Source organism: Alosa pseudoharengus, unplaced genomic scaffold (genome assembly GCF_046254945.1).
Source record: "Alosa pseudoharengus isolate Yale_2024_CS ecotype anadromous, Long Island Sound unplaced genomic scaffold, YU_APseudo_1.1 YU_APseudo_1.1_scf_40, whole genome shotgun sequence".
NCBI classification, from domain to species: Eukaryota; Metazoa; Chordata; class Actinopteri; order Clupeiformes; family Clupeidae; genus Alosa; species Alosa pseudoharengus.
In genome coordinates this window covers 32,291-46,929 of record NW_027468775.1, presented here as the reverse complement: position 1 = coordinate 46,929, position 14,639 = coordinate 32,291, and the positions used below count along the sequence as shown (strand labels likewise).

The 14,639-nt window shown below is 42.1% G+C and overlaps 1 protein-coding gene across 1 annotated transcript in view; it reads right to left on the bottom strand.

The window, feature by feature from the left end:
• LOC143103419 (uncharacterized) overlaps positions 1-12,632 on the bottom strand; it is a 46,619-nt gene extending 33,987 nt beyond the window's left edge. The window contains exons 1-8 of the mRNA XM_076267201.1: positions 12,547-12,632; positions 10,152-10,216; positions 8,700-9,374; positions 7,684-8,379; positions 6,609-7,304; positions 2,405-3,106; positions 1,129-1,833; positions 139-825 (exon numbers count right to left, since the gene is read on the bottom strand). Of these exons, the coding sequence (XP_076123316.1) occupies positions 139-825; positions 1,129-1,833; positions 2,405-3,106; positions 6,609-7,304; positions 7,684-8,379; positions 8,700-9,374; positions 10,152-10,203 (4,213 nt within the window). The 5' untranslated portion in view covers positions 10,204-10,216; positions 12,547-12,632. The remainder of the gene's footprint in view (positions 1-138; positions 826-1,128; positions 1,834-2,404; positions 3,107-6,608; positions 7,305-7,683; positions 8,380-8,699; positions 9,375-10,151; positions 10,217-12,546) is intronic.
• Positions 12,633-14,639: the final 2,007 nt, after the last annotated feature.

Here is a 14,639-nt window from a genome sequence, read left to right as displayed (position 1 = left end):
TACAGATGTCAACTTTTACAAAAAATAACAAGTTGTGTCATGGCCTCTCTCCCCACAGTCCATGTCTCCATAATATAATCATACAAATACTACAAATTCAACATTAATATTAAGTGAGGATACGATGTCACAACGCACCTCTGAAGAGAGTCGCCCATCTTGTCCTCTTCTTCGCCTCTTTCTCCTCCTCCGCACCTCTGAAGAACAACGTCCGTCTTCTCTCTTGTGGTCTCTGATAGTGAGCTCCTCCGTTTCTTACCACCATCTGTTCTATCTTCTCCAGCAGCTCTGTTACTTGTGTATCATCAGTCCAGTCCTTGTTGTTGAGGACATGATATCTGTTCCCACATTTCCCAATGATCCACCGCAGGGTTTCTCCTTCACTCTCAATGTGCTGCTCAATGGAGGTGTCTCCCAGCCAGTCTCCGTAGGTGAAAAGGACAATTGTGTGACTCCAAACATTTTTTTCAAGAAGCTCCAAATTGTACCTGGCACTTTTTGCGTAGACCTCTGCGAAAGTATAATCTGTGCGTATGACTAGAAGGACTGCATGTGGTCCTGGAGGACACAGAGACACACTTTGGACAATCTCCTGTTTAAAGAGGTCAGGAGTGTTTATGAGGCTGAAATTCTTCCACCATCCCGGAGCCTCAACTACAGTGACATGTCTGCCTGCTACTTCTCCCTGTCTCTTCACACACTGAGCTGTTCTTCTTTTCAGGTCAAACTCCTCTCTGCCCAGGATGGTGTTTCCTGATGAACTCTTCCCAGATAGTCTGTGTCCCAGCAGCACAACCCTCATATTTTGGAGAAATGGAGCATCACCTGATAAGAAATATAGAAGTCATGTTGTTGTCAAGTTGGCCCTTGGCAACAAACACGGCAGCAACAATTGAATGTCAAAACTGCCCCCTACTGGACAACACTGACAGCAGTGATCTTTTTGTCCAACAGGGGGCACCCATGCTCCACACTTGAGACTATTGATTTAAATAGCTACAAACAGGACCCACTGAGGAATGAAACATACTAATAATGGTAATATTAATTTAATATTACAATACTAATAACATTTAAAATATAATATTACCATATACATTACAACACAATAAAAATGAATAAACTCACCTTGTGAGAATCGAAAAGCAGATATCTGCCTGTAGTCACACATCCGTCTGTCCTCTGCTCTCTGCGTCTGTTGTTTTCTTCTCTCCTTCATTTCCTGGAGTCTCTCTCTGTCCATCTCATAATGACGGCCCCCGTTTCCAGAGATAATTTCCTCCATCTTCTCCATCAGCTCTGTGATCTGTGTTCTGTCACTTTTGTCCTCATTGTTGAGAACATGATATCTGTTTCCACATTTCTCTACCAGATATCTGAGGTGTTCTTCACTCTCAATGTACTGCTCAATGGTTGTGTTTCCCAGCCAGTCTCCACGGGTAAACAGCACCATAGTGTGACTCCAGACTCTGTCACTGAGAATCTCCACATGTTCTTGGATGTTTCTAATGACATCCTGCATGTAAGAATTAGCTACTTTTATAAGCAGTAAGAGAATGTGAGGTCCTGGAGGACACAGAGACACACTGAGCACAATCTCCTGTTTAGTGAGCTCAGGAGTGGTTTTGAGGTTGAAATTAATCCACCATCCTGGAGCCTCGACTACAGTGACCTGTCTGCCTGCTACTTCTCCCTGTCTCTTCACACACTGAGCTGTTCTTCTCTTCAGGTCAAACTCCTCTCTGCCCAGGATGGTGTTTCCTGATGAACTCTTCCCAGCATATCTGTGTCCCAGCAGCACAACTCTGAACTGTAACCGTGGTGACGAATTCCCTGCTGAAAAGAATATATAAACATGACCACGTTATCTTACAAACTTTGTGGACTTTATGCAGCAGTAAATAGTTTTGGTTTAAATCTAGTGAGCTGACCACCTAAAGTGCATGTACACCTTGTACACACCACTTACAGCCCCACTGGTACTGCTAAATGTTGCTGCATCTTTGGCGATACAGCTGACAATGGCCTGATGTGTAAACTTTTCTTTCATTTTCATGGGGACTAATGCCCCGGAACACTGAACTATATTGCACATCTTGGATGGTTAGTGGGAACGGCATATGTGTTTACATGTGATGCAAATTATATCAAAATGAATTTCAAGAATACCAAAGACCAAAAATAACAGGCACATAAAAACTAGGCAATCAAGTGTAAAGCAAATGCATAGTGTTGTTTCATAACTTTACTATTTTACTAATTTTGTCCATTACCATAAGAATTAATATTATGATTTATTTGATCCAACGTTTCATAAGCTAGTGATGAAGATAGTTGAACGTTTATTTTTGCTATGAAAAAGCTATGTTTTTTTTTACAAAACAGAAAATACAATACAACTCACACTTGAGTGACTGGAGGTGTTGTCTTTGCTTCTTCACCTTCATCAGTCTCTCTGTTGCTCTCTGTTCTTCATTTCTCCTTTCCTGTGTTTCTTCCAGGCTCTTGCTGTCCATCTCAAAGTGACAGTTTCTGTTTCCTGCTACCATCTCTTCTATCTTCTCCAGCAGCTCTGTGACCTGATCGCCTGTCCTATTCTTATTGTTGAGGACATGATATCTGTTCCCACATTTCTCAACTAGAGACGGCAGTGCCTCTTCACTCTCAATGTACTGCTCAATAGTTGTGTTTCCCAGCCAGTCTCCACGGGTAAACAGCACCATGGTGTGACTCCAGACAACACCACCGAGAAGCTCGAGGTGTTCCTGAATAGTTATTCTTTCTTCAAATGTGAAAGAACGTTCAATCTCTATGACAAGTAGGACAGCATGTGGTCTTGGAGGACACAGAGACACACTGAGCACAATCTCCTGTTTAGTGAGCTCAGGAGTGTTTATGAGCTTTTCATTTTTCCACCATCCTGGAGCCTCGATTACAGTGACCTGTCTGCCTGCTACTTCTCCCTGTCTCTTCACACACTGAGCTGTTCTTCTGTTCAGGTCAAACTCCTCTCTGCCCAGAATGGTGTTTCCTGATGAACTCTTCCCAGCATTTCTGTATCCCAGCAACACAACTCTGAACTCTGACTGCGGGGATGAATTCCCTGCTGAAAAGAATATATACTGTAAATATATTTCACATTATATGACCATGCTATCTTAAGAACTTTGTGGTGCTTTAAGCAGCAGTAAGGAGTTTTGATTTAAATCTAGTGAGCTAACCACCTAAAGTGCATGTACACCTTGTACACACCACTTACAGCCCCACTGGCACTGCTAAATGTTGGTGCATCTTTGGCGATACAGCTAACAATGGCCTGATGTGTAAACTTTTCTTTCATTTTCACGGGGACTTACGCCCCGGAAAACAGAACTATAGTGCAACATCCAGCTAAGTTGAGAACACAGTAAAGCGGGCAAATACAGCATCAGCCCCTGGGCCCAACGGTGTTCCATATAGGCTCTATAAGAACGCTCCAGGTGCCAGGATTCTGATTCCCAAAGGGAAGAACTCCTCAACTATCCCCCAATTCCGCCAGATCAGTTTACTGAATGTGGAAGGAAAGAAAATCTTCAGTGTTGTGGCACAAAGACTCTCAGCATTCCTGCAAAAGAACAACTATGTCGACACCTCAGTGCAGAAGGCAGGGATAAGTGATTTGTCAGGATGCCTGGAACACGCAAATGCCATCTGGCACTAGGTACAAACAGGCAAGAAGGAAAAGAAAGATTTGCATGTGGCTTTCTTAGACCTTGTCAATGCCTTCGGGTCAGTTACTCATGAGGTGCTGTGGGCAGCCTTCAACTTCTTCCAAGTCCCAGAGGGCATCACAAGGCTGGTCAAAGCCTATTTCCAGGACCTCCAGTTCTGCATTACAACTCAGGCAAGTAAAACTGCCTGGCAGCACTTGGAGATAGGCATAATGGCAGGCTGCACCATCAACGATGTATGTATGTCTGTATGTGTCATTCCTATGTCTGTGACCATGTATGTGCCATCCTGTGCTTGTGACCATGTAGGATGAAAAGTGGTATGGAAAATGTGAAAAAGAAGGGGACAACTAATAAACTAACTAACTAACTAAATGTAGGAACTTCTCACAATGATGGCAAACTTGAATTATAAAAGTAATGACTCGCTTATGTAGTAGCAGACCATGTTAAAGCACGGAAGTAAATGTTCTTTAGATCTACAGCAACTTCTGGTGAGATTACAACTTACTCGAGACTCATGCCCACTGAACGCAGACTGGGAAATGCGGGTAGACCTAAGTCAGAGGCTCACCTTCCCACCTGAAATTGCAGCGACCAAACTGCCCAGACCCAGGGGGCGGTTTTAGGAACATGGGAGGACCTGGGCAAAAGACTATTTAGAATTTGTGTGAGTGAGGCGATGTATCACGGATAAATTTTTTTATTATTTTTTTCCACCTTCAACTGTGCCTGGTGGATTCTAAAATCTACCAGTCACTCAAACCTTTTTACCAGTCACTAGACAGTGACATTTTGACCAAAATGATCACGGTTATCAATATTATTGTGATATGATTCAAATGTGCTGACTTTTTTCTAAACCTACGACCAATTTTGGACAGAATTCATAATTGGTCTATCCTTTATGCAGAGTATAGCTTGATGGTGTTTTATGCCCCCAACATTGTCTTCCAGGCAGCGCTGCCACCGCTGACTTAAAGGCACCTTATCCTAAACATAACCCTAACCTTAACCCAGGCCTAACCCTAGCTCCTTCCAGGCAGCGCTGCCTTGAAGACAACACTGGGGGCATAAAACACCAATAAACCAGAGTATAGCAACAAAACTAAAACTCAACAGAACAGCATTGACAGTCATACAAGTGGTGTGGCTCCTTTAAGACACAATCCATTGGTATGAGTTCTTCAGATATCCAACTTTATCTTAGCCTATAGCCTACTATAGCCTACATCATCTGTTTTTAATATTTACAGATATCTAGGCTATATATTTTTTATTTGGCCTGTTAAAAATCATGCATTGACCTATTTGAGTAGGCCTATTATAATAGCTCAGTTTTAAGAAACTTTAATACATGCTTAGCATTTTGTGAAAATAAATCAGTATGGCTACATGCATGGACAAACTCTTAGCCGTGGGCTGTGTATTCTCTGATTTTAATATTTACAGATATCAGGTGATTTAAGTACAGGTCAGTTTTAAGAAACTTAAAGGCCAAAATTGGAGACCATTTCAAAACCAGATTACTCTGGAATGGCTAACTGTACAGGGGAATGCATTACACGATTGTGTTCAGTAAGTTCTGCTGTTTATTCTGATATATGGCTTGTCCTATGTTGAGTGTTCTTGAGATATTCCACAGAGATGAATTGAGATGGGTGCAGCTGTAGGCTATGCTGAGTAATTACATTTCTTGAAAATTAATTTTCACCGCAAACTATTTATCACGGCAAATATAGCGGCTAGCATCGTTTAAAAGCTGATAAAACGCTGTTTCATGGGATATCTGTGTGATGAGTAGGCCCAGGCTACTAGCAAGTAGTTCAACAGAAAATAATGGGTGGCCGCACTTTGTGTCTGTCTGCTTCATCTAAATACTGTAGCAGCGTGTTCCCTGAAGGTTGAATGCATCGGGCAGTACTTAGGCCTATGCGGGTGACTTCAACTATTTGCGTGAGAATATTAGCCTGTAAAAATACATCAGATACACAGATCTCGCTATGCAGTCATCCTTACATAATCGTAGCAGTGGCACACGAGAGCATAGCGGCAGTTTCTTAATTGTAGTGTCCAAAAAGTAAAGCGCTGCGCCATATGCTGCCAGGCGACTCAAATCAGCGTGATTTAACCGGGTGCTAATTTCCACCCTCGGTATGCATCTGTTCGTTTAGGCTAGGTATGTAGTCATGTGCAATGACAATTAATAATAATTGTCATAATAATAATAATAATAAAAAAAAAACATGAAATAGGAAATGGGGATGACAAGGCCCCCTGGTGGCTGAGGCCCCAGGCAATTACCTAATGGTAGCACCGGCCCTGGCCAGACCAGGTCCTTTGGTCCAAATCCTGTCGACGTGTCTTCATAGTGGAGCTGACAGTCCCTTGAGGGGGAAGCCATCAATAAGGCATTTGAAAGGAAAAGGTTACGATATTCAAACATGGCTGCAGAAGCAGACGACCGGGGCTAGAAGGTAAACATGAGTCCAGTGGAAGTCGACTGCAGGGGCTTTGTAGCTCCACCACAAGGCTACTAAAGGTGGTTGGAATTAGAAGACAGGCTCAGTGGAAGACCGTCGAAGAAACAGTCACTGGCTGTGGCTGAAGCGGAAGGAGACTGTATGGGTTGACAAGTGACTTCATGGAGCTGGGGTGTTGTTAGTGGGAACGGCACGTGTTTACATGTTATGCACATGATATCAAAATGAATTTGAAGATGAAACCAAAAATAACACGCAGATAAAAACAAGCCTAACAATAGTGCTGCTTAAATTCCTCTAGGCCTATTTTACTTACTATTTTACTAATTTCACTGTTGTATGGCCGTAAGAATTCATATTCTTATATTTAATTTGATGTTTCATAAGCTATAGATGAAGATTGTTTAATACTCACGCTCACGAGACTGGAGGTGTTGTCTTTGCTTCTTCACCTTCATCAGTCTCTCTGTTGCTCTCTCTTCTTCTTTCTCCCTCCTCTCCTTCACTTCCTCCAGTCTCTTTCTGTCCATCTCAAAGTGACAGTTTTTGTTTCCTGCTACCATCTCTTCTATCTTCTCCAGAAGCTCTGTGACCTGATCGCCTGTCCTATTCTTATTGTTGAGAACATGATATCTGTTCCCACATTTCTCTACCAGATATCTGAGGTGTTCTTCACTCTCAATGCACTGCTCAATGGTTGTGTCTCCCAGGCAGTCTCCACAGGTAAACAGCACCATGGTGTGACTCCAGATATCCCCACTGAAAAGTTTCAAATATTGCTGCACTTCTTGTCTGTATTGACTATTGAAACAGATATCAATACGTATGAGCAGTAGGAGAGCATGGGGTCCAGGATCACACAAGGACACACTCAGCACAGTTTCCTGTTTGATGAATTCAGGAGCTTCAGCCGTGCCATTTCTCCAATACCAGCTTGGAGTGTCGACCACAGTGACCTGCCTCCCTGCCACCTCCCCCTCTCTTTTCTCACACTTTGATGTAGAGCACAACTCAAACACATCTTTGCCCAGGATGGTGTTCCCTGTTGAAGACTTGCCAGCATCCTTGAATCCCAGAAGAACTATCCTCAGAGATAACTGATGTATTTGATCTTTTAGGGAAAAAGAGAAATATAATACATGTTTTATCAGTCAACATGTTATGATGTGATGCTTAAACGATGTTAAATGTCTACCATACATTCTCTTTTTAAAAGTCAAATTATCAAAATAGTGATATACAATGCCAGATTCAGCTGGGGTTCAACAACTTTACTTACTTATTCAACACATTAACAGGATAAAGTTCTATCATAAAAATAATAGTACAATGACTCTGGTGGATCTCTCCACGTTGTCTTTCTGCTTTGAATCCAGCTACTCTGGCCTTGGTGCTTGCAGCTTGGAGCTGCTTAAACAATATTAAATATTCTCTTCACATTCTCTTTACAATAGTCAATTTGGTGCTTGCAGCTTGGAGCTGTTACTCACCCAGTGATGCCCTGAGGTCTTGTCTTTGTTTCTTCACCTTCATCATCCTCTTCTCTGCTCTGATTTTCTCCGTCTTCGTCTGCTCCTTTAAGTTTTGTAAAAGATCTTCACTCATTTTAAAGTAAGAGCTCTTATTCATTGCTACCATTTCTTCTATCTTCTCCAGCAGCTGTGTGACCTGCATGTCATCATCTCTATTATGATTGTTGAGGACATGATATCTGTTCCCACATTTCTCTACTAGAGTCTGTAGGGCTTCTTCACTCTCAATGTACTGCTCAATGGTTGTATCTCCCAGCCAATCTCCATGAGTAAACAGCACCATGGTGTGACACCACACTTTCTCACTGAGAAGAAATATATGTTTCTGAACGGATGCCTTGTGTTTCTCTGTGAAAGCAAAATCCACTCTTATGACTAAACAAAAACATTGGGGACCCTGATCACACAATCTCTGACTGAGCAGAATCTCTTTTCTGACCATCTCAGGGCTGTTCACTGAATGGCCATTCCATCCAGGTGCCTCCACCACAGTGACCTGTCTGCCTGCTACTTCTCCCTGTCTCTTCACACAAACAGCAGATCTCTGTCCAGGCTGAAACTCCTCTCTGCCCAGGATAGTGTTTCCTGATGAACTCTTCCCAGCATCTTTAAATCCCAGCAGCACAATTCTGAGTTCTGGAAGCAGTGCACCTCCTGCAAGAGTAAATGGAGAACTTTAGTGTGTGTGTGTGTGTGTGTGTGTGCATCTGTGTTTACATCTGATTTACACCTTTGTATCTGTAGAATTGAGATATTCTATCCACAAGTTTTCTCTACATGTTTTTACTGTACACTTCATCTAAATAGCTCTGTTCAGACAACACAATGTAATCTTGAATGATCTAGTCACACAAAAATCTAACAATTTGGAAAAGTTATGATGTACATTCTTTGGACAATCTGAATCTTTCCTTTGACTATTGAGTTTAGCAGCAAAGACTCATTTCTACAAATTGTTACATAATTTTACTCACTCAGTCTCTGGACTTTCTTTCTTCTCTCCTCTGCTCTCCTCTCTTCTTCTGTCCTCTTCTCTTCAACCTTCTGTATTATTTCTCTGTTTATTTCATAGTGACGGCCACTGTTTCTTCCCACCATCTCTTCTATCTTCTCCAGCAGCTCTGTGATTTGCGTATCATCCTTGTTCTTGATGTTGAGGACATGATATCTTTTCCCACATCTCTCTACAAGCTGCTGGAGCATTTTCCCTTTAACCTCAAAGGCTTTCTCTTCTGCAGGAGTCTCCTGAATGAACAGAACTAGAGAGTGTTTCCAGGCTCCATGGCCCAGAAGACTCAGGTGGTTTGATGTGGCATCTCTCTCTGCCTCTGTGAAGGTCATGTTCTCATGGATGACCAGCAGAAAGGCATGAGGTCCTGGAGGACACAGAGTCACACTGAGAACAATCTGCTGTTTAAGGAGGTTAGGAGAGTCCTTATAAAAATATTCATTATATTTCATCCATCCTGGAGTGTCCACCACAGTGACCTGTCTCCCTGCTACCTCTCCCTGTCTCTTCATACACTGCAGTGTTCTCACATCAGGGTCAAACTCCTCTCTGCCCAGGATGGTGTTTCCTGCTGAACTCTTCCCAGCTTCTCTGTTCCCCAGCAGCACAATCCTCAAGTCGGAGAGATTGGAGATATCACCTGATCATGAGACAACACAGGGAGACAATACACACTGTCAAGCTTTAAGAAAACACCCGACATATTTGTAAAATAGTAATGAAACAATAATAGACAACACAGGGAGACAACACACACACACACACACACACACACACACACACACACACACACACACGCTTTCAGAAAATGCTTGAGCTCCCCAGACATATTTGCAAAATAGTAATGAAACAATAATAGATTCACACTGCTGTATCGACTATTCACGACAGGAAAAATAACTTGAAAACAAATAAACACTTTCCATCAGGGTATCAGAGTGATGGACACTATTCCATTAGGGTATCAGAGTGGTGGACCCTATTCCATTAGGGTATCTGAGTGATGGACATGTTCCATTAGGGTATCAAAGTGATGGTATAAGTATAAGTATAAGTATATATACTCTTTTGATCCCTTGAGGGAAATTTAGTCTCTGCATTTATCCCAATCCGTGAATTAGTGAAACACACACAGCACACAGTGAGGTGAAGCACACACTAATCCCGGCGCAGTGAGCTGCCTGCATCAACAGCGGCGCTCGGGGAGCAGTGAGGGGTTAGGTGCCTTGCTCAATGGCACTTCAGCCGTGCCTACTGGTCGGGGTTCGAACAGGCAACCCTCCGGTTACAGGTCCGAAGTGCTAACCAGTAGGCCACGGCTGCCCAACACTGTCCATTAGGGTATCAGAGTGATGTACATGTTCCATATCAAAGTGATGGACACTGTTCCATTAGGGTATCAGAGTGATGGACTCACCAGTAGATGATCCCCCTGCAGCCATCTCTTCAGTTTTACTCAGATCACTCATGACCGCATCCACACTGAAAGAGGACAAAATGGCAGTATAATGGTATCTTATAGTTATGGGTACCGTTTCTCATAACAAGCCCTCCACAGGAGCTTTGCGCAGCAGTGTTAGAGCAAAGTCAGGATTCAAGTGATGAATACAAGTCAAATGTAAAATCATACGTCCCATTGCTTTTAAGCAAATGTATTTCAGATTAATGAGCGTATGTCTAAACTTATGTTGTGCCATCCATGTTTATGTCCATCTTTACACATTTCGACTGCACGGCACATGAATGCTCGCAGTCGAAGAAACATCATCACAGGGGTGGTTACTAATATTCCCAGATGTCATGAATGCCAGTCAAATGCCGCCAGTTGGGCATGGATCCATTAAAAACTAGATGTACTGCAGAGTGCTACAAAATTTGACCGCTGCCCAGTCCTGCACATTCTGTCCGCAAAAATAAATCAAGCTTGTCTATTTGCCTCCATCTCCATGTCCTACTTTTGTGTATGTAAATGAGTGTGTGCATAGTGTGTGATTGTTTTTGTGTATGTGTGTGTGTGTGTGTGCCTGCTTGCCTTTGTGTGTGTGTGTGTGTTTGTGTGTGTGTTTTTATGTGTGTTTGGGTGTGTTTATGTGTGTGTTTGTGTGTGAGTGCGTCTGTGCATGTGTGTGTGCATCTGTGCATGTGTGTGTGTTTATGTGTCTGCATGCCTGGGTGTGCATGTGTGTTTATGTGTGTGTGTGCGGCATAATGAGCGCCGTCTCGCTATCCGGAGAAATAATCTTTGGTCACCGCTATTTACCGATTTCCGGCTGCAATTGAATTCCATTCAACACATGTACATATGCTGTATATATGTTGTACCAAAATGTAGTTTATTATCAAAGTGAAATGGTTGCTGGCATAAGTCAGCGGCGTTAGTTTACCACATAATTGATGTTTTGTTTACATGTGTTGAATGGAAGTCAATGGGAGCCGAAATTGGTAAATAAGCGGTGACCAAAGATAATTTCTCCGGATAGCGAGACGGCGGTGCTCGCTGCAGCTCTTTAAGGGACAGCGCTGCCAGAAAAAAACCCTCTACGATTCGGCCCAAAAGTGCGTCGGCCCACCGGGACCGGTACGGCCAGTCCAGCCCTGCCTAACTACAACATTGGGCTGCAATGGCTTTATTAATCTCTGCCAGTTAGTGCATTTTCCCTGTATAAGTTAAAGACTACATGCTTTATTGTGTTTGACACTGAGGATAGCCTACCTATGACGGTGGTCCAAATGAGCTACGTTGTGAAATTGAGAATGGCACTCAGAATAAATTGTTATGTCTCCTAGCCTAGAAATCTAGACGCACCCCTAGCGGCAGTCTAGCAACTCTCCGTTGGCTTGTGAGCTCCAGAAATCGAAACTTAATCAGGCCAATGAAATCGTGTATAGAGTCGTTAGGTGGTCTTAACATAATGATTGATGGCAGAGTTGCAACGGTTTGGCTTGAATTCCCTGCTACTTGGAAACAAATAAGATGGATGTTGCTGTTGGCGAACAGTGTGACACGAGTTAAGCTTTTATTAAGTTGGCAAACGTTTGAACTAGCCAACTAGCTCCGCTGGTTGGAAAAGCATGGGACTCATAGCGCTGCCGCTGTCCTATTGCATGCAGAGGGAATTTGAAAGACAACTGATTACCCCGCCCCTCGGACTGAGCACTGCGAACTGTGAGTGCCCAGACCCTACATTTTAATGTGGGTCTGGCTCGTCAGGCTATAAGTCTCTTTGAAGGCTATTCTGAAATTGAAATGAAACATGGACTATTACAATCAATAATATGTTGAAATTAATTAAAAGGAATCAATTTCTATGAAAAATCTTTCTGTGGTGTGCGTGTGTCAAGTTATAGGCCTAGCCTACCGTGCGCACATACTGCCCAAAAGAGCCACTCGCGCCTAATTGTTAAAAAAAAGTGTTAGGCTATGCGCGGGATGTGCCTACTTATTATGAGATAGCACTGACTTATGGCATTGTGCAAAACGCTTTCTAAACAACAAAAACAAAAAAGATGCAGGCAGCAAATGGACCGTGGACCCCCACACCCCCAGCCGAAAATATCTTCCCGTGCCTCAGATCTGATACTCACTCGGCTACTCCTGTTTATTGGTAGGCCTAAAGCAAACATGCATCCATAAGCTACCTTGTGAAGATCCACGAGTTTAGTTACACAAGCAACAAATTAGCCACATGTTCAACGGATGCTAACTATGTGCCATGTCGCACTTGTTTTCTAAAAACCCAGAAAATAAGAGTGGATGAGGTGTTTTTAAAATCAAAGCCTAAATTATTTTAAGAAGCAAATAGCCTACTTACCATTATAGGAAGGCTGTTATTAGAATCATGTGCTGGAAGAATGTAAAAGTCTACAAAACCTACAAAGTCTACAAGGTCCATCCTAGAAATCTCGATGACGTTTTACTTTCGAATTCAGGCCACCACATCTCTACCACAGCCTGTTTACAGCCTGTTCACTTCCTATGAGAGTTTTTCTCAGTCGCTTTGATGCTTTTCTCACATCACTATTAATATAACATTTGCACAGCAGTTAGAGCATTTCTCAAAACAGTTAATGCAAACTGCAAAACCTAGTGGATAACCTGCAAAAGCACGCCACTTGCTCAAAATGGATAGTTAATTCCTCAACAGCAAGTATTTATGTCAATGAAACTGCCAGTGTCATCAAAATGAGAAGTCTTGACACCATCGTTTATGAACAAGATAGTCAAATGGCTTTGTCATGTTTTCATTATGTCAGTTTATTCTCTCAGTGTTTTCTCATGCAAAAAAAGGTCAGAACTCGGTGACACTATCTGAACATGCTCAAGACAGCACTATACACTACATGTAGAAAAGTAAAGTTAGAAATTGCTGTAGTTACAGTAGGAGAGTAAGTGAGTACAAGACACTGAATACGTACTCACATATCACGTTCACATATTTACTGTATATGCTCTTTGCAATTCTACAGCATTGTGACAGAATGTGATAACTACTTCACCAATGTTGAATGTAATGAAGCAATGAAATGAAGACTTCGTTTTATTGGGAACGACTATTCAGCATCAGCAAGTAGGCTATAGTTCATTTTGACTGACATGACAAAGCAACTGATACATGTCCAAAAGCATTTGCAATTTGTTCAGAGGAAGGAGAAATTGCTACTATGATGTGCACAAATGACTAAATGTTGTGGAGGTTGAACTGATAGTTATATGAGAATTTTCATTCTGATCTGAGAAAAGCACCAAAGTGACTGAGAAAAACTCCCATTGTATCGAAAGTGGTTGCAGTACACCCATAGTTCCCCTAGAGGCAATAACGAGCGAGTGCAAAATAAATAGACCTCTGAAGTTCGCCTACAACAAAGAACCAAAGCTGCCATCTTTGCCCATATCCGGGTGTTAATTGAAGCTAACTACCTTTCTACCTTTGACAAGTTGCATTGCAAGTTAGCTCTGGGGCAGAGTCCTGCACGGGTCCATTTTTGGAGACCCGCCCACATCCACACCCGCAAAGTTCAGCATCAGATCCGACCCGTCACCCGTGATAATATCAAAATTAAATCCGCACCCACCAGTGGCGCCACGAGAAAAATTTAACAGGGGTGGGTAGGGGAGGCAATTGCAAATCTTGGTGTGGTACACCAAAACCGTATTTTCATAGGCCTAAATCTTTTATTTTATATTATTTTGTTTTCAGAACTGTAATTGGGTAATTGTTATTTACAAAACAACACAACTGCACTTTTATTTGGTATTACCTGAAGAACACAATTAAATCATATGACAATCAAATCAATTAATGTTTACAAAAATAGATTTATAGCATTTTGGAAAAGAGCTCTTCAGATGTTAGGCAAAACATGTTCCAGTACAGTCTAGGGTTAGGCTACCCATATCTGGGAAAATATGATGTGATCATGATTGCATATATCTTATATCAGCCTTTATATTTAAACCTCATATCCCGCCGACGGGACGGTTACCCCCTTCCCCCACCTCCCCCCAACATTCTAAATCAATTGTATGCACCATATTGCTATGTAGCATGGTAATGTTATACACCATTTCAAAGCTTTGGCTCTTGGGAATCCAAAAATGACAACTTTTTTCATGTACAATCTGTATAGTGCTTTACATTTTCAGATTCATTTTATTATGTCTCAATTAAATTTGATCCAAAATGCCCCCCCTCCCCCTCCTCCGCTTTTGGTGCTATGACTTCTGGCTGCAGTGTAGCTGCAGCACCATAAGTAGATGCAACATATTGGGTACTGAAATATTCACAAGAATCCATAGAAATTGAATCTTCATGTTGTATTATCCAATATTAGTTGTACAGATGTATAGTTTATCTTATACACACTCATTGAACCAACAAAGTAAATGCAAAAATAGAGACTCTTT